A 27,402-nucleotide genomic window follows, 5' to 3' on the forward strand; every position below is an offset into this window, starting at 1 on the left:
GTCACCAAACACCGGAACCAATGAGATTCGAGCATTTGAAAAAATATTTCAGAAACCAAAGCACTCAATGAAGGCCGCCATCGACCGGATGCGGAAGTTTGCATAAAAAATTGCGAAAAAGTTCAACAGGAGTTTGTTTCACCCGTCTTTGTTTGATTCACAATCTAATGCACCTCTAATTTGTAATTAAAATATTTTAAAACCAACCTCGTTATCTTCAACGAAAATCTTCACCAAACACCGGAACCAATGAGATTCGAGCATTTGAAAAAATATTTCAAAAAAGTTTATTACGTGTTTCGGAGGGTGTAAACGGCGTCAAATATTCTAAAATTGACGAATAATTATTTTTTAGAAATCTCGCGGCCGTAGGGGATAGTTTTTCACGGCCGGAAATATCCGAAGTTGAGACGGAATTCACCGAATTAATCAAGAAGTAAATTTTATCAATTTTAATCTCATCCAGAATGCAAATGGTACCTACTACACCTACTACACCTACGGTACCTACTACACCTACTACACCTACCAAACCTACTACACCTACCAAACATACTGATGCCATAGTGATGGGTAAAATAGTGGCAAGAGGCTTTGGCTTCGCCGGCTCATTGCGGCTTTGCAGTCGGGTACTAGTAGTAGTAGTAGTAGTAGTTATGTGTATGTATGTGTGTGTGTGTGTGTGTATGTGTGTGTACGTCTGTGTGTGTACGTCTGTGTGTCTGTGTGTGTGTGTGTGTGTGTGTGTGTGTATGTGTACACGTTTGTACGTGTGCACGTTGCTGTTGGCAACTTCACTAGCATAGGTGTAATGATGTTAAAAACATTTTATTGTGCTACCTTCAGTACAAACCTCGACTTCTAACAAAAAGATAATTTCGCATGGGAAATTTGGATCATTTACTCTCCGCTTTTCAGCACCTGAGCCACCCGGCCTGGGTTTGAAACGAGCACACCTGTCGTCCTGGTGACACACCTGTCGCATGCAGGACGGGCCATTAAACGTGTGTCCCGAATGCGGGAATTCGGTGGTGGATGATAAAGATTCAACAGTTGGTGTCCTTCGTGAAGGAAGGGTAGGCGAGCTCTCTCCGGCACCCTGAACAAATTACAAATTCCTGCCCTAAGCAGCAGGATGAACTGCATCATGAGCAAGACCATTCTGCATGTTACTCAAGCAAAATTTCCCTTCAACTGTCAACCCACCTGGTGTAAATTCAATGGCCCTTAATACCCCGCTCTCACTTGAACGATTTTTTACGCGAATGCCGTGCGACTACCAAATCGCACAGGGCATACGGGAGCCGCACGGCAGTCTGTTGATTATTCGCACAGCTTGTAGGGGTGTCGTGTGTAATCACTGGTCATTCGGACGGGTCGCATGCCCGTGCGAGTTTTTTCAACTGTTGAAAATTCCCATAAAGCTATCGCACGTTTCGCATAGTTCGCATTGGTCGCATCGGGATCGCGAGGATCGAACGGCGCTTGTATGGCGGACGCAAGTGCTCTGATTGGTTGTACGGCGGTTGTACCGCATGCGCACAGGTCGCACGCGAGTTGAACAAAAATCGCACGGCACTTGCGCGGGACTCGTTGAGGTTGTACGGCAGTCGCATGCAACTTGAACCGTTATCGGATGTTTCGGGAGGAAAAGTCGCAGAGTTTAACGGCAGTAGCACGGCAGTTGTACAAGTGAGACTGCGTGGAAAAAAAACAAAACAGGGAAATTCGTACGGAAATCGCACGGCTGTACGATTTTTTTATCGCACCGCAGATGTACAAAAAAAATCGTTCAAGTGAGAATGGGCCTTAACCACCAGGCTTACAACTCAATGTCATCAATGATGCAAACAGAAAAACAAATAATATGAGGAGTGGATTCAGATGTTGGATTTAAACAGAAGACTCAGCATTATTCATGGGAATAAAGATGACTTTGTGGTAGGGACAATACATACAAATAAAAAGCGATAACCACAGAGGAAAATACATGAAGCAAACTAGATGGTATTCATAGAATACTTACCCTGCACAGTCAACTTGGTGCGAACCAACTCTTGTTTTTGAAGGGTTTCTTTCTTTGATCCAATATGGCTGCCAGTGCCAGACCACATGAGCGATGACACCATAGATGTATATTCTCTAATGTAATTGTTGAAAATTGAATGCGTAGATCACGCTCAATAAATTTCAAACTGATCAGACTAAGCATTGTCGCTGTCGAATTATGACATCAAATACGGCACCAATAGTGATTGTTCTCTTTCCCATATGGAGTTCTTTACAATGAGCCACGTTTCAACTTTTTTCCATTGAGCGGTTTTGGAGATAGAGGTGCAACGTTTTTCGTTTTTCCCAAGATGGCACCGGTGACCACGTGACCTAGGCCGTAATAATTATCATTATAAAATTCAACAGGAGGAGGTGCTCCGATGATACAAATTTCGTGTCCGTCGGACTAACAGTTGCAGAGAATTTTTTTTTTCATACTGATCACATCAAGCATTGTACTTGTCAAATTATGATGTCATAATGAAGGCACCAATGACATCATCATTGACATATCTTATTCCCCATGGGGAGTACTTCACAATGAGCCTGTTTCAACTTTTTTTCCATTGAGCGGTTTGGGAGATATAGAGGTGGTGTAACGTTTTTACAAGATGGCGTCAGCACCACGTGACCTATGATATCATAATTATGAATAAAATCTTCTACAGGTGGAAGCGATCCTATGGTAAAATTTCGTGTCAATCGGACCAACGGTTGCAGAGAAAATGATTTTTAAAATGCAGACACGCCACATGTACGCACACGAATGCCTAACCCTGTTTTAGCTTCGCGAATGCAGAGTTAACAAGAGACATAGGATTGGAAATGGCAACGTTTCAGAGGGAGCATGGCCTTCGTCAAGGACAAACAACAGCCGTTGTTGCTCAGATCTTAAACGCTCTTCTGATGATGCAGAGTGACACAAGCCTCTGTTTAGACCAGGACATCCAAGAAAACTTGGGCTGATCATTGAAAGGAAAATAATCACACAAACCATCTCAATGTGGAGAAAATATTACAGGTCATAAAAGAGTAAAAGAGGAGGGAAAAATGACAAAATGAGGAATTGAGACATGAAAAGGGAAGTCTGAAAGCATTCAACTCAAAACAGCTGTTCACCACCATCTCTTATCTTCCCCCATCCAAAACCTTGATCTTTTCTACCCCCACTAATTCACCCCAGATCCACCTTGTTTGAAATTCCAACTTCTTTCCTGGAAGTCTTGGCAGTGTCCATATGTTTTATACCTCTCCCACCCCCCCCCCCCCCCCCTTCCCATGCCTCCCCCCCAAAGCCCTCTCCCTCCCACAGTTCTCTCGATGTCTCCATGTCTCTCGGTCCCTGCTCTCAAATGTTGTGTTTTGTGTCCTTCCCCCTCTCTCCCCATCTTGTCTACCGCTCCCGATGTTATTTGTTTTGTGTGTCTGTTTGTCTTTCTGTGTGATTAATGTTCGCTCTTTCACGAGCCTCGATCTTGTATACAAAAAAAAAAAAAAAAAAAAAAAAAAAAACAAACTGTTGATGGAGATGTAGGCAGAGTGTAGCTCTACCAAGCTCGTGTCCATTGGTGGAGACTATATGCAGATATTTAGCCAGAAGAGCGTGTTTTAAATTTAAATTGTACCTGGATGTTCCCAGAACTGTTTTGTGTACCACAGACAGCTTCATGTGTGGCAGCCATTGCCTGTTGGTCAGGATGTATGCAGCAATAGCTGGTGTAGCACTTACTTCCTGGTACCCACTGCAGCGGTGGGGTCTGATCTCGATATATACATGTATGTAACATACATACATACATACTCGTGTGTGCACATGCAAATGCACACTTGAGCTGACAGAATGATAAACCGGAAGCTGAAAGTATTTTTTGAGAACAAATTGCAAGTCATTTGGAAATGCAGGGGGAAACTATAACGGCACAGTAGAAAGCACACCTCCACCTGGTTGGCCATATCACTCAATGGTGAAGAATCACTTTAAAAATGGAAAAATTCTCATATCCGAATCCATATTCAGATCTTCACCAAAATTGAATCGATTCTTCCTTGTCACACACACAATCGGTCCACCAAGTTTCGTCCAAATCAGTCAATAACTTTTTGAAATATCCTGCTATGTATAGTTTTTGCCCCTATCTCCCAATGGTGAAGAATCACTTTTAAAATTCCAGTAGCCGGATCCGAATCCTGATGTTCACCAAAATCTAATCATTTCGTTCTTGTCACATACGCTACATCTGTCAAATTTCGTCCGAATCTGTCCACAACTTTTTGAGATATTTTGTTCACGAACAAACAAACAAAAGGACAAACAGACAGGGGTGAAAGCATAACGTCCATCCACCTTTGGTAGCGCAGGTAATTACAACAGCACTCGGTAGAGAGCATACGGCATACCTCCGCCAGGGTGAACAGTTTACGTCTCGTATCCCACAACAGGTCAGATCTGGATCCGGACCCGAAGCAAAATCGAATCGGCTTGTTCTTGTTGCCAAACGAACCCGTCCACTTAGTTTTATTATAACCTGTCCACAACATCGAGAGATATTGTGCTAATATCGTTTTTATCCCGATCACTCAATGGTGAAGAATCACTTATGAATTTAAAAAAAAAAAATCAAATCCGGATCTTCACCAAAAATGAATAGATTCGTCCTTTTCACATCCTCAAGCTCTCCACCAAATTTCCTCTGAATTGGTCCACAACGTTTTGAGATATCCTGTTCACAAACAGTCAAACACACAGAGGTGAAAACATTAAATCCATCCACCTTTGATCTCAGAGGTAACTAGGACAAGCAAGTCAATCAGCTTGATTGAGTTCAGTGGATGAAGGTGCGATTTAACTAAATTCTAGAAATTTCTACCAATCATAGCATTTGCAGTATGGTATTCTGTTGCATTGCACAGGTCGACCCAAATAAAGCAAGCATCAATGACCAGCAATCCAAACAAGCTTTTATTAAACCATTCTTTTATCCTCAAGTATGTCGAGTCACAAAAATTCCAAGCGATAATGGAAAGTTGCTCATGTGTTGTGTACTGACCTTTGAACCGTCTATTTTGGGTTCGATCCCCAACCAGACAAGTATAAAATGGCCATGTCAGTCTGTTGCTCTGCAGGGTGTTGCATATTGGAGTACGCAGTCCTTCGGGAGGGGAGTGATCGAGTTGACTACCTCATGTGCAAGTACCTGGCTGGTGGACGCAAAAGACGCCCATGGTAACTTTCAAAAGGAGTAGGCCGTTGTGTGCTGGTGCATTGGTCATGTTCTAAAATTCTCCCTCCCGATTACTTACACTGACTGCATTGTTGTGACAATGTTTTGTCCATTTTGTCCACGGATGCACGAGCAAACCTCGACGGCGATGTGAAAATAGTTCACTCGGCTCCAAATGGCACCAGAAACAATGGATGGGGAAACAAACGATCTCCCCGCCATTGAAATAAAATAAAAACACAACAAACACCCTGAAAAGTAGCTTTCTGCGACAATGGACAAGCAGACACTCCAAACAAACTCAAGTTTGCGTCGTCTCAAAAGAGGAAAAGACATTTACAACCTTCATCAACAAATGAGCCCTCAAACGGTGAACCATATCTTTCAATCATTCTGCATCGAAGGGGGAAAATAGAAGAAAACCAAAGCAATGTTATGGTATCACAAAACACAAGGCAGCAAGTCTGATGGTAAATGACGTAGTACAAGAAACCCAAGAAAAAAATTACAAAAAGTTGACGATTTTAGGCGACCTTGACCTTTTGACATTAAAAACAATATGCTTCAGTGACCTAATATGCAAATCGCGCTCAAATTTCAAGTCAATCAGATGAACATTGATGATTTTATGCAATGTTGACCCTTGACCTAAAAAAGGGCAAAAAAACAATCGGCTTCTAGCTTTTGATTGCTGAATCTATTCAGTGACCCGATTCTTAAAATTTCAGTTCAATTGGATGAAAATTGTTGATTTTATGCAAAATTGACCTTTGGCCTTTTGATATAGTTAGTAATTTGTCTTCTCCATATTCTCATAATAATGCTTTGATGAAAATTTGATGACAAAGCTGAGATGGTAAATTTAAATTTCGGGCCAATTGGATGAAAATTGATGATTTTAGGTGACGCTGATCTTTGACCTTTTAAATTTGGCTTCTCCATTATTGTCATAATAAAGCTTTGTTGAAAATTTGATGACAAAAGTTCAAATGGTTCAAAACGCTACGGTGAGCACACACAAACACACACACACACACAAATGCGTGCACACACACATAAATGCGCACAAACACACACGCACAAACACACGCACACATAAATGCACACACACATAAATGCGCACAAACACACACACGCACAAACACACGCACACATAAATGCACACACACATAAATGCGCACAAACACACACACGCACAAACACACGCACACATAAATGCACACACACATAAATGCGCGCGCACATAAATGCGCACAAACACACACGCACACACACACACATAAATACACACACGCACACACACACACACACACGAATGCGCGCACACACACAGACAGACACACACAAATACTACATACACACATAAATGCGCACACACACACACACACACACAAACACATAAATGCACACACGCACACACACATAAACACTACATACACACATAAATGCGAACACACACACACACACAAATGCGCACAGACACACACACACACACACACACACACACAGACACACACACACACACACACACACACACACACACACACACACACACACACACACACACACACACACACACACACACACACGCGATTGCAAAACCCCATCTCCTGCTGTGTCTGGGACGGTCTAATAAAATGTTTACAACTGGCATCGGGTGTTTATGGAAGGATAGTCGCCTTGTAACAACCTTCCCAACTCGTTTCGCCGAAGGTAATAAAAATGATCGGATTGAGAGAATTAAACACCACAGGTGAGATTCTTGGATCACACTTCACTCGACTCTATTATCACATCATGACTCGGAGATGGTGGTGGAGGGAAAGAGTCAATGTGTTCGGGTGAACTGGGCTCCATAAGCGCTTCATCAGGCCAGTCATTAGTTGGTGAAGTAACAGCCAAATTGACCAGCGACAAGTCTTCTTCGCTCGAACGAAAGACACTCTTCCCCTTCGGTCGCAAGAATGTGCTGAAGGAGTGCAGAGAGATACGTTTGGGTGGCTGTCGTTCACCGGTTCCCACACCGGAATCCGTTCCAGGACCGTCGAGGTCTTGTACGGGAACGTTTCCTGCCCAAGACGTGTCTCTTCCGCTCGTGAATTCGCATCTTTTATGGCGGCGGCGTGCAACAACGAAACCGATGGCAACCACAAAGAGAATGATGATCAGGACTGGCAATCCCAAAAGTAGGCCGACTGACATCGTTTTAGAAGAATCCTCAACGAATGGTGGCGTCTTTTTTGAGGTTGTAGTTGTCAAAGGGTTAGAAGACACCGTGGTTTGTTGGTCTGTTGTGGGAAGAGAAATTCTCATCGAGGTCGCTCTCGTGGTGGTTCCTCTCGTGGTGGTCGCCGTCGTGTCAGCTTGTGATTGGCTGGACGAAGCATCTTTTTGGGAAAAGCCAATTGGCTCAGTGCTCGTGGTGTCAGTGGTGGCATCAGGTTCTATTGAAGGTGTTATTGTTGTTGGAATTTGAGTCGTCATTACCCCTGCTGTAGATATTGCCGTGGATGGTGTTGGTCGAGGGCTTGCGGTAGTGGTAGCAACGCTCACACCAATGGTGGTTTCAGTTTCAGCAGATGTTAATTCCATGGTTGTGATTGTAATTGTGGAGGTGGCGATTGTTGTGGTCGTTCTTGCTGTGGATTGAACTGCTTCTGTGGAGGTTTGAGCAGTGGTAGGGGGAGGAATTGTTGTCATTTTGGTGTTGCTAGGTCGTGGCGTTGTCGTTGATCTGGAAGTTATGGATGTGGTTGCGATGCCTGTTGGTCGTGTAGTTGCGATTTCGCTTTTTGAACTATCCACCGTGGATACATTGCTTTGTGCCTGAAACACACACAACAACAGAAGCTGTAACTCGATACACAATAAAACATTTACTCAATTCTGAAATCATGACAATTGAACCAAGCAATGAATCATTGCCTCCCCGAGGCTTCCTTTGAAGAGAAGCAGAATAGATGTTATTATCACAGTGACTGCAAATAAGCGAAGCTTTGCCAAAATAACCTTTGGTCCTTGACTGCGGAATGCCCATCTCCCCTTCAACTCGAGCATCTCTGCAATTTTTTTTCCGAGATTGCTCTCCTACATACAGTGGCATGGAGAGCAAACGAGGAAAACCCATGCACGGCTCGGTGATGTCAAGGTCAACAAACAGATATTCCCCTCTCCAAGAATATTTGCCACACATTCAGCTGGAGAGTTAGCGATATGGTCACATTTCACCCGTCTGGTTCACACAAGGTGGACGGAGCTCATGTTTTCACCCCTGTCTGTCTGTTTCTCTGTCTGTGAACAGGATATAGCAAAAAGTTGAAGACATATTCAGACGAACTTTGGTGGACAGGTTTGGTGTGCGACAAGGACAAACTGATTAGATTTTGGTGAAGATCCGGATGCAGACACTATAATTTTTGAGCGATTCCTCACTATTGAGAGATGGGACTTAAAACGATACGATATCTAAAAAAAATAAAATTATGGATTAGTACGAAACTTGGTGGACAGGTTGGGTGTGTCACAAGGAAGAATTCATGATATTTTGGTGAAGATCCAAATCTGGATCCAGATCCCATAATTTTAAAAGTGATTCTTCACTGTTGAGAGATAGGGTGAAAAATGATATATAGCACAACATTTCAAAAAATTGCGGATGAGTTATGATAAAACTTGGTGGATGAGTTGGTTAGGTGATGAGAACATGCAGATTCGATTTTGGTTCAGGTCCGAATCCAGATCCAGCCTACCATTGGGATAGAAAATGTAAACTGTTAAGCGTGGCAGAGGTATGTGCTCTACCAAGTGCCGTAATAGTTCCTTTTGTGACGGGCTGCCATTCTGGTTTGTTGGCAGCAGGTGTCGTTGCAACCTGCCTGTTTAGTCTAGATTTAGAAACATGTGGACGGAAAATATTTTATGGTACCTGTATATAGTATATACCATTGTGCAGAATAAACCTACCTCTTGTGGGTAGCATGGCCACATATAATATTCCAATGCTTAAAATATGTTATGGATGGTCCGTGCCTGCGAAGCATACAGATAAGTACTGGTACAAGTGTAAGAAGGTAGTGTTCTGGGCCCTATGCTTTTTCTGGTATTCATCAATGATCTCTCTGACTCTCTGGAAAATCCCCTCTATCTCTTTGCTGATGACTCCACTCTCTGCCGCTCCATATCTCAACCCTCAAATCAGCAGTCAGCAACCTCTTCCCTCTCTGCAGACCTGGACAAAAATCACAGACTGGTCAAACAAGTGGAGCATGTCCTTCAATCCTGACAAATCTCACACTCTTACTATGTCTCTTCGGAAAGACCGTCTGGACAACCCTCCCATCTACTTTCTGAACAATCCTCTTGAAGAGGTTCTGTCACTCAAGCTTTTGGGTCTCACTATCTGCCATGATCTTTCCTGGGAAAACCACATTTCCAAGCTGGCCTCCAAAGCCAGTCGCCGACTGGGCATCCTCCGTCGTGCAAAGTCCTTTCTGGGCACTTCTGGCTCCTCACCACATACAAGGCTTTCATCCGCAGCTCAATGGAATACTGTTCCCCTCTAATGGGCTGGTGCTCCTGCCTCACACCTAGCTCGGCTTCACGTGCTTGAAATCAAAACATTCAGAATCATTGGAATCTCCCATGATGAAGCTGTTTATGAGGGCCTTTCTCTCTCTCACCACAGGCAGGTTGGTGGTCTGTCTTTTACCGACTCCTGTTAAGCTGCTACTCATAAGGAGTGGCCTTGTTCCCCCAGCTCTGTCTGTGCTCTGTCCCCCCAAATATTCCTGCCAGCAACCCTCCTCTGGTGAAACTGCCAAAATCAAGACTCTCTGCTCACCTTCACTCTTTCATTCCTCTTTTCTCCCACCTCTGGAACAAACTCCCTCACTTTCTTCAATCCCACTCCCCCCTCCAGGTCTTTAAAACAGCTGTTCACCACCATCTATTATAATCTTCCCCCATCCAAAACCTTGGTCTTTTCTACCCCCGTTAAAACACGCCAAATCCGCCTCTTTCAACCCCCAAATTCTTTCCTGAAATTCCTAGTAGTGTTCATTTGTTTTATATCGTGAACCGCCGCACCCCCCAGCCCTCTCCCTTCCACAGATCTACCGACGTTCCTGTTCTCTACTGTTGTTGTGCTTGTGTACTTCCCCCTCTGCCCCCCTCTTGTCTCCAGCTCCCTTCATTGTATGTTTTATGTGTCTGTGCATGTTTTCACGTTCAATGTGTTAGCTCTTACACGAGCCTCAATTCTGTATACAAAAAAACAAACAAAAAAATGCTAGGCCACCTAATCATTTAGACTGTGGGTGTAGTCTGGGCTTGCCGTGCACACATCAAACAAAGAATAATGTTTTTTTTGCACGAGCTTATTCTTGGCTAAATAAGGCCCAATAAGGGCTGGATTGATGAAAGACTGTCCGCGTGGAAAAAACACAAGCACCTGGTAAGTCAGATAAGGCAGGGGCCCCGAGAAATTTTAGTATCGACATGTATTGTAAAGTTTCTGCGGAGCGGTGTAGAATTATTCATAACAGACTACTAGGCATACTTGTAAAGTTACAGTGTGGCCTACACCAATACAAACAACTGAAAGTTTATTTGGTTTAACGCTGGCCGTGCGACATTAGTTAACTGGCGCCAACCTAGTCGGCTTCACAAAAATGATTCTGCTTCCAAAACATTGCATCGCATCACTTTTGGTGATTTCAGCACACAGTGCAACACAGGTCCACCAAATCTGTTTAACACGTAGTTAGGTCAGCCAGGCTTTCTTTAAATAGAAGATGCACAGTTTTGATCAGTTGGTAGGCAGAGCATTGACAAGCTCGACAGAGAGCAGGAGGAATGGGTTGAAAGTTTGAGGGAGTTTATTGAGGAAAAGAGGAATATGTGAACAATAAATGCAGAGACGTACACAACCTTCGAACAAAAGTAATGGGACAAACTATTTTATTGACAATGCATAACAAGCCTTACTTAGCATGGTGCATTTCCTCTCTTATAGGGCATCCCTGTACCAGAATCATAGTCTGGCCCTTCATCTAGCATCTGCTACCAGTTTTTGATAAGTTGGATGTGGGCCTTAGGATACAAAGCTATAAGATGCCATACACTGACCACAATGCTAAAAGACTCGTATGTGGCTTCTGCACTACTTTACAAAATGCAAGGCTCAACAAACTGTCGAAAAGTTTAGCTAACATCCCAAAGTCTCACCAATCCCTTTCATCAATTCATGTAATTAAAGAAACACTTCTTTTTTTTTTTTTTGTATACAAGATCGAGGCTCGTGAAAGAGCGAACATTAATCACACAAAAAGACAAACCGATACATAAAACATATAACATCGGGAGCGGTAGACAAGATGGGGAGAGAGGGGGAAGGACACAAACACAACATTTGAGAGCAGGGACCGAGAGACATGGAGACATCGAGAGATCTGAGAGAGGGCGAGGGCTTTGGGGGGGGGGGGGCATGGGAAGGGGGCGGTGGGAGAGGTATAAAACATATGGACACTGCCAGGACTTCCAGGAAAGAAGTTGGAATTTCAAACAAGGTGGATCTGGGGTGAATTAGCGGGGGTAGAAAAGATCAAGGTTTTGGATGGGGGAAGATAAGAGATGGTGGTGAACAGCTGTTTTAAAGACCTGGAGGGAGGAGTGGGATTGAAGGGAGTGAGGGAGTTTGTTCCAGAGGCGGGAGAAAAGAGGAATGAAAGAGTGAAGGTGAGCAGAGAGCCGAGATTTCGGCAGTTTAACCATCAGAGGGTTGCTGGCAGATCTTGTGCGACCTGTAGGAATATTTGGGGGACAGAGCACAGAGAGAGCTGGGGGTGCAAGGCCGGAGAGGAGTCGGTAGAAGACAGAAAGACCACCTACCTGCCTGCGGTGAGTGAGTGAAAGGCCCTCAGAGATAGCTTCATCGCGGGAGATTCCAATAATTCTGAAAGCTTTGGTTTCAACAGCGTGAAGCCGAGCTAGGTGTGAGGCAGGAGCACCGGCCCATAGGGCAGAACAGTATTCCATTGAGCTGCAGATGAAAGCCTTGTATGTGGTGAGGAGCTCAGGTGTGCCGAGGAAGGACTTCGCACGACGGAGGATGCCCAGTCGGCGACTGGCTTTGGAGGCCAGCTTGGAAATGTGGTTTTCCCAAGAAAGATCATGGCAGATAGTGAGACCCAAAAGCTTGAGCGACAGAACTTCTTGGAGAGGATTGTTGAGAAAGTAGATGGGAGGGTTGTCCAGTCGATCTTTTCGGAGAGACATAGTAAGAGTGTGAGATTTGTCAGGATTGAAAGACATGTTCCACTTGTTTGACCAGTCTGTGATTTTGTCCAAGTCTTCAGAGAGTGAGGAGGCTGCAGACTGCCGATCTGAGGGAAGAGGGATGGAGCGGCAGAGAGTGGAGTCATCAGCAAAGAGATAGAGAGGATTTTCAAGAGAGTCAGAGAGATCATTGATGAAGACCAGAAAAAGCACGGGGCCCAGAACACTGCCTTGGGGAACTCCAGCCTGAACAGGAAGAGGAGATGAGAGAAACCCATTCAGGGCCACACATTGACGACGACTAGAGAGGAAGTCCACCAGCCATGCGTGGAGATTTCCATGGATACCAAAGGAGGAGAGTTTGGTGAGCAGAGCGGGGTGCCAGACCGTGTCGAAGGCACGTGATATGTCGAGGGAGACAGCTCTAATTTCCTGTTTGGCATTGAGGACCTCCATCCATTGTTGAGACAGCAGAAGCAGCATGTCCAGAGTAGAGTGACCTGGTCTGAAACCAAATTGATGATCAGAGATCAAGCCATTGGAGAAGAGGAAAGATTTCATATCCGAAGCAATGATGGATTCCATGACTTTGCTGATAATTGGGAGAAGGCTGATTGGTCTGTAGTTGCTAGGATCTGTTTTTGCACCTCTTTTGTGCATAGCGGTGATGTTGGCTGATTTCCAAGCAGATGGCAGTTGACCTTGAGCAAAAGAGAGGGTGAGAGAACAGAGAGAGGGTGAGATAGAGCGGCAGAGCAGGATTTTAGGACCCGTGGGCTGATGCCGTCTGGTCCAGTTGCAGAATCAGAGTCGAGGGTTGACAGAAACTTTTCCACCTTGTCAGGAGGAAAGGACACGGAGTCCAGGAGCAGCAGGGTACGACTGGGTATGGTGGGTACAAAGAGGGATGGGTTTGGGACACAAGATTTAGAGGCAAACACAGAGTTGAGGCATTCAGCTTTTTCACGTGCGGAGTCAGCTGTGTAGCCGTTTGAGGTAAGGGAGGGGATGGAGGGGGAACAAACACCAGAAACGGATTTGACCAGACGCCACCAGGATTTGGAAGAGGGAGACAGATAAGAGAGTTCGGTCTTGAGAATGGAGAGATATTGTTTCCTGGCTCTCCTGAGGGTGGACACACACTTGTTTCGGGCTTTGTGAAAGGAAATGAGATTTCCTTCCGTTGGATTTGCTTTCCAGGAGACGAAGGCAAGTTGTTTCTGGGCAACAGCCTCACCACAAGATTCCGTGTACCATGGACGGGAGGAAGGGTATGACAACTGAAGACGAGATGGGATAAATCTGTGCATGAGAGAGAGCAATTTACTTTGGAAGAATTCCCAGGATGAGTTGATGTCAGAGGTGGTAGAGATGGGAGACCAGTCCAGATGATTGATGACCTGTTATATCTCTAACAATCATTTGCAGGTTTTTCTTCCTTGTTGAGTTGACTTCAAATGGTCTGGCGGATGAATAGTCATGGGTTTTACTGCATCTGGTATTCCACTTCACGAGAACATTCCCCATGGCTGATTTAGGGAAAGCCAGGACAGTTTCAATCATCCTGATGGACATGTCCGCTCTCTGAATCCTGAATACCATTACTCAATGGAAAGTTCCCCATTAACTACTTCCTCTGGCACATGATGCATGAAAACTTGGCAAAGAGATTGTTCCATATTTTTACTGTACTAGAACACCCGTTCCCTATGGGAGCTGCAGGAAGGGTCACTCCTCCCTGGGGTATATAGATTACAGTAGATTTAGGATCGGGCCTCAAGAACATCAGGGCCATGGTAATTTACCAAGTTTATTGTTGAGAGCTGCCTGGTGGTTTAAGCATTCAAGCAAGCAATCTATTCGAAACCATTGATAAGGAATGGCTGGCTTGGCAAGCGCTAGCTAGCTTATTGGTAACTGAACACACCCCGGGGGTTTCTTTCCTTTTAGTTTTGTGTTAAACAGCATTAGCAACTGTTTTAAAAGGTAATCATACAGTACGTGTTTGTGGTTTATAATATTTTTACTTCTGGTAGGGGTGCTCCCACGAAAACGACACGATAAAGCTATATTAACACAGATATACACCTCAACACGCAATCCCCTTGGTGGGGAAAACCTCCTTGGGGTTGTGGGGGGATGGTGGGGGAGGGAGGTAAATAGCAACAACCTCCATCGTGTGACCCTTCGTCTTCCTGTCAAGTTTGGTTGCAAATGGATAAGGAGTGACCGAATATATCATGGTCAAAAATTGTCAAGCTATAAGATGCCGTCACCATGATGTCATGAATATATCATGACAGACAGACACCAAATTTTAGTATGATGCCAATGTTAGTCAGGTGGGCAATTCTTCCAAATACTAACACGGTTGTCCCATGATTTTGGTGGAATAATATACATCACACAGGATCTTGTGAATACTTTAAGGTATTGATATAGCAATGTAGACAGGTAGAAACTTTTTCAAAAAAATCAGGTACCTGGATGGGGGTGCACAAAGTCATCAAAATGAGCCCCAAAGTAACGAGGGTGGATACAAGTCTCCCCATGTGCGATGAGCGACCAGGAGAGCAAACAGGTCCACGAGGTCCAAAACGAGTTTCGGATTCCATCTGAGATATGGTTAAAGGCAAATGGTCACAGTTTACAAGCTTGCCTCCATGCAAGGTCTACATTATTTAGACAGAAGGACAACTCTGCCAAAAAAGGCTTCATAACAAAAAGTCTAGAAGGTAATCTTTTTGAGATGATTGATGTTGAAAAAGTTATTGAAACAGTAAATTAAATATATTGATAAAGCAGCACTAAATAAAGACAGGAGTCCCAAAATTATTTTGTTACCATATGGGTAATGTCCACTGGAGTAGATGAAGGGTGCAGGGCCAAAGGACGCAAGGACGGCACCTGGACGCAAGGACAATGTGTGTAAAGCCGAGAGATTCACAAAACTGGAAAACTGAAGCATGATGAATGTGAGCACAGTGGCTAGTATACAAGTAAGGATGGTCAGGATAATTTCCAGGTGGTCATTTTAACTTTCCGCATGCTTCTGTGTACATCTACATGTTTGTTATTCAAACTTGTAAAATAAATGAAAGCACTAATTCTTGCTTATTCTTCATCTAATGTAAGCAGGTAATTGTAATCGTCTACATCCATACCCGGCCGTCATGCCCCCCACCCACTTACCTCACCTTACCATCACAGTCTGGTTCTTATTTGCTCTTTGTGTAATGACAAACACAATACACAGTCTGGTTTCTGTAAATACACCCCCAAGCCAATCTAAGTTTTTAAACTTCATTTCATCCTTCGGGCAAGACTGGCTCTGCTGCTGCGATGCGATCCAGGCTTATTGTGCCAAACAGCCTTTGGCTGTGTCTGGATTTCTGAAGACTGCATCACAAGCTTGTAATTACCGCCCTGGTTTTTGGTGGGAAGAATATGTGCAGCACACCTGATCGGCCCAGGAAGTCTGTGCAATGCAAACGTGTTACCAGTAACAGAACTGGGTAACTCAGAATATTATTAGGAAGTTGCGAAAACACGATTCAGTGGCGAGTTTTTGGCAGGAACATCAATTTGAACCACAAAAAGTTCCATGACGAACACACATGCACGCACACACACACACACCTCCTCCTCTAGTGGGAAGGAAGACTCCACACCAGGGTGGGTGAGAAGCTAAAAAAGTACTACCTGTCTCGAGAAAATAAAAAATAAAGCTCCAGAAATGAAGCTTAAATAAAGAAAGCTGGAGCGTAGAGGAGAAGGAAATCATCCTCCAATGTAAAGTGTATTCTACGCATGAACAGTGGGGAGTGTGTGGCAGGGGAGCAAGATTGAAAGCATTGCGACCGGATATAAGTACCAAGGTAGAAAAAAAGAAAAAAAAGACTGCATTGGTAATTGAGATATCAGTACCCAGTGATTTTGGCCTAAACAACGCAGAAATCAAGAAAATAATCAAATACCAGCATCTAAAAAATGAAGTCAGAAAATTTTTTTTTTTTTTTTACTACAAATATTACTACAAACAAACTACAGTTGGAAGCTGCCCGGGGCTCAGTGACGATCTTTAAAAGAGCCATCGGAACAAAACTTTGTGAATAAGAAACCTTCACAGCCTTGTCTATGGATCGTGATCCTTTATGAAACGAAGGTGGATACTTTGAGCCCTGTGAGGACTCCATTCAGCCTTCTGAATCCCGCATTTGGGGATAACAACCAACGGACACACACCTGTTAGTCGAAGGTAAGCGTTCAGCACAACCCCTAATATAAAACCAGTAACTCTTCCATTTCAAATTGCAGTTAATGAATCGAACATGGAAGGATAGTTACTGCCGTCTGGTCTTTCGCCAGCCTCAGGCCCTCCATGTGATGTCATACATTACAAAGTACAATATCAAACAGGCTGAAGATTTAATCTCAATATTACACTTCCCAAGAACATTCACATGCGCTCCTGTTAAGATTCCTCATTTGCTCCAGCTTTCATTTCGGTATTCTCAAATCGGTGTTTAATCCAATCACCAGCTCCCTTAAATAATGCAGACATTGTGTGTATTAGACATGGTATTGAATATAAATGTGCGGCAAGTATTTCAACATCTTTCGTACTGAACACACACACACACACACACACACACACACACACACACACACACACACACACACACACACACACACACACACACACACACACACACACACACACACACACACACACACACACACACACACACACACACACAATAAATACACAAACACACCACACACACCCATACATACACCCCCTCCTCCCCCCAACACACACATGTATAAATATATATATATATATATATATATATATATATATATATAAATATATTGTTACGTGGTCCTCCCGGTAACTACCTGGTCTTGGTGACCCCCGGACCGTGGGAGGACCCCGCCAGAAAGATATCTGATTTATACACTTTCGTAGTGCAATCAATATGAAAGACACAATAATTCAAATCAATAAGAAACCCCACACCAAGGATCCGGATTACTTAATAATATATTCTCCATCCATCATCAGCAATCAACAATCCATCAACAATCTTACTAAGATGGCCATCTCATAAATTCCCCCCCTTTCCCCACACACGACCCCTCAATGGTCACTGTCCCTCACAATGTCTCTGGGCCCCTCCAGACCAGGGTGAAGGTCGACTTCTCCGCACACGGGCGGTTGAACGAACCCCTGGCTGACGTTTTCCAAACGTGCACGTCGCGTACCGGGAACAGCTGCTGCAGCGCACACCTCCTTGCAAAGCAAAGCGGGCAAAGCAAAGCGCGGCTTGCAAAGCACGCGAGGCCCAAGGTGCGACCCGTACGCGTCCTTGTAGACGTTGAGGCAAACTGTGCCGGACGCTTGGTTCCGTGCACGAACCCATGGCAACTTGACGTGTAATCGGTAATTACCCCGCGCAGGTAACCCCTTTCGCCAGACGGGCTTTCAAACGCAGCGTCCCCCACGCTGCTCAATATCGACACCGCTCGCGTCGGAGCTCGGCGAGGAAGAAAAAGATCGCCGCTTCTCCCGGGCCTCGGGTCTTTTTTCTTCTTCCGGTTCACTATCCCGTTTCCGGTCTCCTGTTATCCGGAGCCTCTCTAACCCTTTAACCACAACAACCTTTAATAGAATAAACATTAATAAGCAATGACATGAATCGTAAATCCTCTAAATCCGGGATCCGTAACACTCCCCCCCTTCAAGAAAGAAAGTTTGAACCCCGCGAAAACTTTCTGTGCCGGCCAACTTTGATAAACCAACCCGATACCCCAAATCATCAGTTCCCCCCGGGCACAATTATCGCATCTCAAACATAAAGCAACAAACTTTCACCAAAACCCCCCAGAGATTCCAAGATAATTCCCTCTAGACCAAGCGTCAACCACTTCTAGTTGTTCTTAGATGGAGGCCCAGCTGAGTACTCACTACATGGACGCCTTAAGGAATGTGGGGTTCACGGTTAGTCCGGGGAGGAAAGTTCATTACATGGACACCTTTAAGAACGTGGAGTTCACGGTTAGTCCGTGTAGGAACGTTCCCTACCGGGACGCCTTTTAAGAACGTGGCGTTCACGGTTAGCCCGTGTAGGAGCCCAGGCTCGGCGGCTCCGCCGTATATAGAGTGCTTCAACTTCTCCGGACTCCTAACAGTTACGGTGGGACCCCTTGTCCCAGCAGTCCCCTGACTGGCGGTCTCCTTCTCGGCCAGTCCTCTGCAAATCATTCTTTCGGGAGATGCCGTAACTCTGGGAGCCTCCATAGTAATATCGGCTGCTGCCAACACCAAAACTACCGCCAAGTGGTCCTCTTCTGTAGACCTCTCGACGCCTACGAAATGCCTTCCCTACTGTTATGGTCCGACCCTCCAAATCCTTACCATTCCAATTCTTCTCTGCCTCCCTGGCGTCTCTTGTGCTTGCAAACGTGACAAAGCCGAACCCTCTTGACCATTGCGTTTCCCTGTCTTTTACCACCCGCACTTCCACCAGCGGCCCATATCTGTTGAAGACAGAGGTCAGAACTTCTTCCTCTGTGTTGAAGTTCAGTCCCCCTACGAATAACTTGGAACTTTTGTCGCCATCCCGAGCTGGGGTGGTGTTATTTCCCCTGCAGGGCTCTTTACCCACCCTCGGGTTACCATAAATTTGCCCCCCGGCCAAATCATTCCCGATAATCACAGATACCCCCTCTACAGGAAGCGTGGCTTGTAAACCGACGGTGACCGGTCCTGACACCAAATCGGATTCCAAATGGATGACATGAAGTGGGGCACTAACACAGCCACCGATCCCTTGTAACCGAACACTATCACCAGTTGCGGTACTCTTTGACAATGGCAAAATGCCTTCAAGCATTAAGGATTGATGGGCTCCTGTGTCCCTCAATACCCTAACAGGTCTTGGGTTAGTCAAGTCTCCCTCGAGTGAGACAACCCCCTCATAAATAAATGGTTGGTAACTCTTCTGTGGGCGATTTCTTACGCTAGCCATCGCATTCTGAGTTGTAATAGTCAGACTCCGCTCTGGGTTGTCCCTTTTCATGAGGTAACAACTGGACATCAAGTGTCCAGGTTTTTTGCAAAAGGCGCAAGTAGGCCCGGAGGAAAAACTCGTGGTCTGCCTCGGGCCCCCCGGGAAATAAGATTGTCTTGGGCCCGTAGCCCTCTGATTTCGAACAGTTGGGGTATCCGCGATGTCCCCATAATCCTCTCGAGGCCGCCGCCATGTATTGTCGTTCTCCGCACCGGGTGTTCCATAACTCCCCTGCTGAAGTCTAGGCGAGGAGCTAGGTGTGTGGACCCCTATCCGGTGTGTTAAGGCATAATCATCTGCCATGGTGGCTGCGTCCCACAACTTTGGTACTTTCTTTTCCTGCAGGTACACTTTGATGTCCTCGTGGACACACTGTTGAAATTCCTCCACCAGCATCAGGTCACGCAATGCTTCGAAGTCGTTCCCGACTCCTTTCGACTCACACCACCGATCAAACATGTTTTCTTTCACTTTGGCAAACTCCACATGGGTCTCACTCTCCCTCTTCCTGGCATTCCTGAATTTTTGCCGGTAAGCTTCAGGAACCAACTCATAGGCTTTGAGGATGTGCTTCTTAAATACCTCATAATCTGCACATTGGTCCATTGGTAGAGCCGAATAAATCTCTTGAGCTTTACCCACCAGCACACTTTGCACTAGTATGGTCCAGGCCTCCTCCGGCCAGTTTAACTGTCGAGCCACTTTCTCAAAGTGTGGACAAAATTGAGTGACTTCCTTTTCACTGAAGGGTGGAACCAGCCTCACATGTCTGCCCCCCTCCCAGGTGTTCTGGCTAGGTGTCGACCCCGTCAGCAAGGGTGGTACCTCTCCCCGTTCTCTCATTAAATCCAGCTCCTTGAATTTAATTTCTTGCTGAAGCGCCAGATCACGTTCCTTCAACTCCCTTTCGGCTTTTCTCTCCTCTGCTTCGAGTTCCCTGGCAGCTCTCCTCTCCTCTGCTTTTCTCCCTTCTAACCTTTCCTGGAGTTCTCGTTCCACTCTCCTTTCCTCTGCTTGTTTCTCTTCTCTCCTCTCTTTTGCTTTCCTTTCTTCTTCTGCTAACCTTTCCTGGAGTTCTCATTCCACTCTCCTTTCCTCTGCTTGTTTCTCTTCTCTCCTCTCTTCTGCTTTCCTTTCCTCTTCTGCTCTTTCCTTTTCTGCTTTCCTTTCTTCTTCTGCTCTTTCCTTTTCTGCTTTCCTTTCCTCTGTTTTCATCCTTTCTAACCTTTCCTGGAGTTCTCGTTCCACTCTCCTTTCCTCTGCTTGTTTCTCTTCTCTCCTCTCTTCTGCTTTCCTTTCCTCTTCTGCTCTTTCCTTTTCTGCTTTCCTTTCTTCTTCTGCTCTTTCCTTTTCTGCTTTCCTTTCTTCTTCTGCTCTTTCCTTTTCTGCTTTCCTTTCTTCTTCTTTTAACCTTTCCTGGAGTTCTCGTTCCACTCTCCTTTCCTCTGCTTGTTTCTCTTCTCTCCTCTCTTCTGCTTTCCTTTCCTCTTCTTTGATCCGTTCCTGGCTCCGTAATTGCAACTCCAGTTTCCGGAGCTCAACGTCTTCTGGTTCTTCGGGTAGCCACTCCCAGGCTAACTCGTCCCATGTTCCTAATCCCACCATAGACTGTATCACCGTGGTCTGCAACTCTGCCTTCCTCAAATTAGTTCGGACCTCAAAGTTAAAATGTTTGGCCAATTTCAAGAGGTCCGATTTTAGTAATGCTCGGAACTGTGCCTCACTAGGGGTTACCGCAAAGTTCTGTGCCACAAACGCCATGGTGACTACTGGTAACACCTGTTAACCTTCACCCCAGAAATTTCCAACCAAGAAAAGCAACAGTATTACTATTATTGCTATTGTTTTTTTGTTGTTGTTGTTGTTGTTTTGTCGGCAGAGCAAAACAATTTTGGGAACTTTGGAAAAGTTCCCACTCTTGGGAATTCTTTCCCGGACTAAAATTTAGAAAATTTTATAGATCCCGGACGTAGACCCAATTGCGAATCCGCAAATCGTAATTTGGACGAGCCCCCAATTCTGTTACGTGGTCCTCCCGGTAACTACCTGGTCTTGGTGACCCCCGGACCGTGGGAGGACCCCGCCAGAAAGATATCTGATTTATACGCTTTCGTAGCGCAATCAATATGAAAGACACAATAATTCAAATCAATAAGAAACCCCACACCAAGGATCCGGATTACTTAATAATATATTCTCCATCCATCATCAGCAATCAACAATCCATCAACAATCTTACTAAGATGGCCATCTCATAAATTCCCCCCCTTTCCCCACTCACGACCCCTCAATGGTCACTGTCCCTCACAATGTCCCTGGGCCCCTCCAGACCAAGGTGAAGGTCGACTTCTCCGCACACGGGTGGTTGAACGAACCCCTGGCTGACGTTTTCCAAACGTGCACGTCGCGTACCGGGAACAGCTGCTGCAGCGCACACCTCCTTGCAAAGCAAAGCGGGCAAAGCAAAGCGCGGCTTGCAAAGCGCGCGAGGCCCAAGGTGCGACCCGTACGCGTCCTTGTAGACGTTGAGGCGAACTGTGCCGGACGCTTGGTTCCGTGCACGAACCCACGGCAACTTGACGTGTAATCGGTAATTACCCCGCGCAGGTAACCCCTTTCGCCAGACGGGCTTTCAAACGCAGCGTCCCCCACGCTGCTCAATATCGACACCGCTCGCGTCGGAGCTCGGCGAGGAAGAAGAAGATCGCCGCTTCTCCCGGACCTCGTGTCTTTTTTTCTTCTTCCGGTTCACTATCCCGTTTCCGGTCTCCTGTTATCCGGAGCCTCTCTAACCCTTTAACCACAACAACCTTTAATAGAATAAACATTAATAAGCAATGACATGAATAGTAACTCCTCTAAATCCGGGATCCGTAACAATATATATATTATACATACACACAAAATAAAAACAAACACACCACACACACACATTCACCCCCCCCCCCCCCCAACATCCCCTTCCCCCAAACACACACACACGAAGGGGAATACCTCGAGAGGACAATGCCAAAAACTTTCTTACAATTCGAGTATATACATACATATGTGTGTGTGTGACATGTGTGTGTGTGTGTGTGTGTGATATATATGTGTGTGTGTGTGTGTGATATATGTGTGTGTGTGTGTGTGTGTGTGTGTGTGTGATATGTGTGTTATATATATATATATATATGTGTGTGTGTGTGTGTGTTATATATATATATATATATATACTGTATATATATATATGTGTGTGTGTGTGTGTGTGTGTGTGTGTGTGTGTGTGTGTGTGTGTGTGTATGTGTGTGTGTGGTTTTTTTTTTTTTGGGGGGGGAGGGGGTGAGGGGGTTGTATGTATGTATGTATGTATGTATGTATGTATGTATGAAATATATGTGTGTGTGTGATATATGTGTGTGTGTGTGTGTGTGTGTGTGTGTGTGATATATGTGTGTGTGTGTGTGTGTGTGTGTGTGTGTGATATATGTGTGTGTGTGATATACGTGTGTGTGTGATATATGTGTGTGTGTGATATATGTGTGTGTGTGTGTGTGTGTTATATGTGTGTGTGTGTTATATGTGTGTGTTATATGTGTGTGTGCATGTGTGTTATATGTGTGTGTGCGTGTGTGTTATATATGTGTGTGTGTGTGTGTGCGTGTGTGTGTGTGTGTGTGTGTGTTGGGGTGGGGGGGGGGGGGTGTATGTATGTATGTATGTATGTATGTGTGTGTGTGTGTGTGTGTGTGTATATGTGTGTGTGTGTGTGTGTGTGTGTGTGTGTGTGTGTGTGTGTGTGTGTGTGTGTGTGTGTGTGTGTGTGTGTGTGTGTGTGTGTGTGTGTGTGTGTGTGTTATCCGTTAATGTTTTGGACATTGGACAAAAGTTGGAAAGTGAAACAAAATGAACACTTAAAGTGAGAATTACTAAACAGAATGTGATTACAAATCATCAGATAGCGACAACTCGTTATTAAAGTAACAAAGTTTAGCCTTTAACTTAAAGTTAAACAGGTGTGAGGGCGAAGGGAGGACTTGATGCAATTCAATTAAAGCACGTTATTGAATACCTTTCGAATTGTTCCTTCAGACACGACAACAAGTGCTCGCCGAGCCGTCCATTCTGAGCAATGAATTATCCGTAACTAACGAAGTTAACCCGCCAAGTCAACGATAACCATGGACCGTTCGTTTTACGAAGGTCCGAAACTTACCTCGAGCTCGAGGAAGGATAAATGGGCGGAGCCATGCGATGGGCGGGGACGGAGGCGTGGTTTGATCATTATCCTTCTGTATTAAATCAAATAATTTTGATACAATATATGTATTAAATAATTATACTTAATACAATACAATCAGAAGTTTAAACCGGTTTGCTTTCCATTAGTGCGAAGTCATAAACCACCATGGAGTCACGATCTGTGCGCAACAATAGCCTACCCAGCGAACTTTGGCGGCGAATTCGAAGAATATGTAAAGGATTTCATGTTTCTGTGGGATCAAGATTAGGAGGCCAAAACCATATTAACGATCGTCACGAGTCGACTGTTCCTCGCCAATGAAAGGGCAAATCGCTCGATCACGTGACTTTTTATCAAGTAGTGAAATGCAAAGGCGAGGGTGAAGGGTGAAGGCAAATTTAGTGAGGATCAAGTTGAGTGTTTTAGGTGTGCGAAGAAGCACAGTGAGGGTCTGAGAGCCTTCTCTCAATACTGAAGAATCATTAAAGCTGCTATATTCGGATTCGGATCTTCACCAAAATCGAAAAGATTGACACACACCGAACCTGTCCACCAAGTTTCGTCCAAATCCATCCATTGTCTGGCTGTCTGTCGGTCACCCTATCCCCTCCTAAGCGATTGTGCAGAAATTCACCAAACTTGGGAGTTATGATCACCACGTGGCAAGAAGGTGCAAGATCAGCATCATTTTTGGCTCCACCTCCAGGGCGGGGTCAAAAAGTTCAATTGTCAAAAAATGAAATTATGGGCACGTTTTTAAACATTTTTTAAATGAAACTTGGTATATGCATTCAACATTGGGGGATGCATGAAATATGTAACGATTTTAAGTTTGACCCATGCTTAATATCAAAGACTTTAAAAATGGTATGTGGTGCTTCCTTGTTTGAAAAGGTTAGAGTGTGGCGGGCACAAGGGGCAATAATTCCGCGCACCAGTGGGTGGCACGAGCGTCCAGGTGGGGAGCGAAAGCACATGCCCCGCCTTTCGACCGATCGGCCACGCCCGGGGACTAGGCGTGGCCTCGGGACATATATGCGGGCTCTAAGCTCGAGCCCGCTCAGTGCTGAAGTATGAGCTTTGAATAAAGACTCTTTGTTATACCAACGCGTTGTGGCCTACCTCTCTGGCAATCGAGTCGTGTGTGCGCAGCACCACACTGGTGACCCCGATTGGTTCAGCCGTTGCTGACCACTGAACGTGCCATGGCCACCAACGCCGTCGCAGTTGAACTCCCGGAGTTTTGGGAAGCGCAAACCGACGTTTGGTTCGTGCAGGCCGAAGCTCAATTTCAGCTCCGAGGCATAATGGCGGACGAGACCCGGTACTACCACGTGGTCGCCGCCCTCGGGCCCAGCACTGCCGCCCGAGTCGTGTCCATCCTTCGGCGCCCGCCGGGCGACAACAAGTACGAGGCGCTCAAACGTCTCCTGCTCGCCACGTTCGGCCTCACGGAGACCGAACAGGCCGACCGCCTCCTGGACCTTCCCGAACTCGGCGACACACGACCATCCGTCCGGATGGATTTTATGCTGTCGCTGCTTGGTGACCAGCCCCCGGATTTCTTATTCCGGGTGCTTTTCCTACGCCAGCTACCCGCACAGGTACGCCTCGCGCTGGCCGGTTCCAAAATAAAGGAACCCCGCGCCCTGGCCGTAGAGGCCGACAAGTTTTTCGCGGCCTGCGACACGCGGTCGGTTTACGGTGCTGCCGTCGTGGATCCCGGGGCAGAGGCTACAGCGCCCCCGGCTTCCCTCGTGGCCGCTGCTGCGCCCCGCCCACCACTGCCGCCGCCACCACCACGGCCGCCGCCGCCACAAACCTGGTGCTACTACCACGCCAGGTTCAGCCGCAAGGCTAAAACGTGTCGCCCGCCGTGCTCTTTTGACAGGTCGGGAAACGACCGGGCCGGCGCTCATTAGCGGCCCTTAGCGTCGGCCATTCCGGCAGCCTCCTGTTCATCACGGACACCTTGTCCGGGCGCCGTTTTCTTTGCGACACAGGAGCGTAGGTAAGCGTCCTCCCCGCCTCCACATCCGACAAGCAAACCTTGGGCCGGGGCCCCGCTTTGCTTGCCGCCAACGGTGCACCCATCTGCACATTCGGGAAGCGTTGCTTCTCACTGCGGTTCGGAGGGCAGCGCTTTCAATGGTCGTTCGTGACCGCCAGCGTGCCAATGGCACTGCTCGGTGCGGACTTCCTATGCGTGAATGGGCTGTTGGTCGACGTGAAGCGCAGACGGCTCGTCCAGGCCGAAACCTTCAGCTCGCTCGCTTGTTCGCTGAGCGGCTCACTGAGCAGCTCACCGAGCGGCTTGCTGGAAGGTTCCATCCCGGCGAGTTTAATTTGCACGCTTCCGGCAGCGGACGACTTTACCCGCCTCCTCGCCAGTTTCCCGGCCCTCACGCGGCCCACCTTCTCAGCGGTGGCCGTTAAACACGGGGTGGAGCACCATATACCCATGTTCGGGCCGCCGGTCTATGCCCGGGCATGCCGACGCGAACCCACGAAGCTCGCCGTGGCGAAAGCGGAGTTCGCCACGCTGGAGTGGCTGGGGATCGTACGGCGCTCCAACAGCGCTTGGGCTTCTCCTCTGCACATTGTGCTGAAGCCCGGCAGAGGATGGCGGCCGTGCGGGGACTACCGCCGGCTCAATGATGCCACCACCCCCGACCGCTACCCGGTCCCGCATATCCAGGACTTTTCCGCCCGGTTGGCAAACACGACCGTGTTTTCCAAGGTGGACCTCATCCGGGGCTACCACCAAGTCCCCGTCCAACCGGACGATGTCCCGAAGACGGCCGTCATCACCCCTTTCGGCCTCTTCGAGTTCCTGAGAATGCCTTTCGGGTTGAAGAATGCGGCCCAGGCGTTCCAACGGCTTATGGACAGCGTCTTGCGCGACTTACCTCTCCTCTTTGTCTACCTGGACGACATCCTAGTCACGAGCGCGTCCCGGGAGGAGCACCTGCTCCACCTCCGCACGCTTTTCGAACGCCTGGGCCAGCATGGCCTAATCATCAACCCCGCCAAGTGCCGTTTCGGCGTCGCCACCATCGACTTCTTGGGGCACCGCATCACCGGGCACGGGGCCGTCCCTTTACCAGCCAAAGTGGAGGCGGTCAGGGATTTCCCGTGGCCCCGCACGATCAAGGGGCTCCAGGAGTTCCTGGGCATGGTAAATGCCGCCGTTTCATGCCCCATGTCGCCCAGCTCCTCCGCCCCTTGCACGAGGCCCTCCGGGGCAAGCCGGGCAAAGGTGATATCGCCTGGTCGGAGCCGATGGCCGCGGCGTTTGCGGGCGCAAAGCTGGCCCTGGCCGACGCCACCATGCTGGCGCACCCGGCGCCCGATGCACCGATCGCCCTCACCACCGACGCGTCGGACTACGCGGTGGGCGCGGTGCACGAGCAGTGGGAGCGTGGTGCTTGGCAACCGCTAGCGTTTTTTAGCCGGCAGCTTCGCCCGCACGAACGCCGCTATAGCACCTTCGACCGCGAGCTGCTTGGGCTCCACCTGGCGGTCCGACACTTCCACCATCTGCTGGAGGGCCGCC

The 27,402-nt window shown here is 46.8% G+C and overlaps 1 protein-coding gene across 2 annotated transcripts; it reads right to left on the bottom strand.

The window, feature by feature from the left end:
* Nucleotides 1–4,988: 4,988 nt before the first annotated feature.
* LOC137430041 (uncharacterized) lies at nt 4,989–23,832 on the bottom strand. Of its 2 annotated transcripts, none has more exons than XM_068120526.2 (4): nt 23,676–23,832; nt 15,393–15,455; nt 15,032–15,163; nt 4,989–8,099 (listed from the first exon to the last, which is right to left on the bottom strand). In XM_068120526.2, the coding sequence occupies exons 2-4, from the start codon at nt 15,393–15,395 to the stop codon at nt 7,041–7,043; spliced, it is 1,194 nt and encodes a 397-aa protein (XP_067976627.1). In that variant the 5' UTR covers nt 15,396–15,455; nt 23,676–23,832; the 3' UTR covers nt 4,989–7,040. The 2 variants fall into 2 exon arrangements, with proteins under 2 accessions (XP_067976627.1, XP_067976628.1); XM_068120527.2 differs by lacking the exon at nt 23,676–23,832 and adding an exon at nt 15,741–15,807.
* Between the last annotated feature and the right edge of the window lie 3,570 nt (nt 23,833–27,402).

Source organism: Myxine glutinosa, chromosome 6 (assembly GCF_964187855.1).
Source record: "Myxine glutinosa chromosome 6, kmMyxGlut1.1, whole genome shotgun sequence".
NCBI classification, from domain to species: domain Eukaryota; kingdom Metazoa; phylum Chordata; class Myxini; order Myxiniformes; family Myxinidae; genus Myxine; species Myxine glutinosa.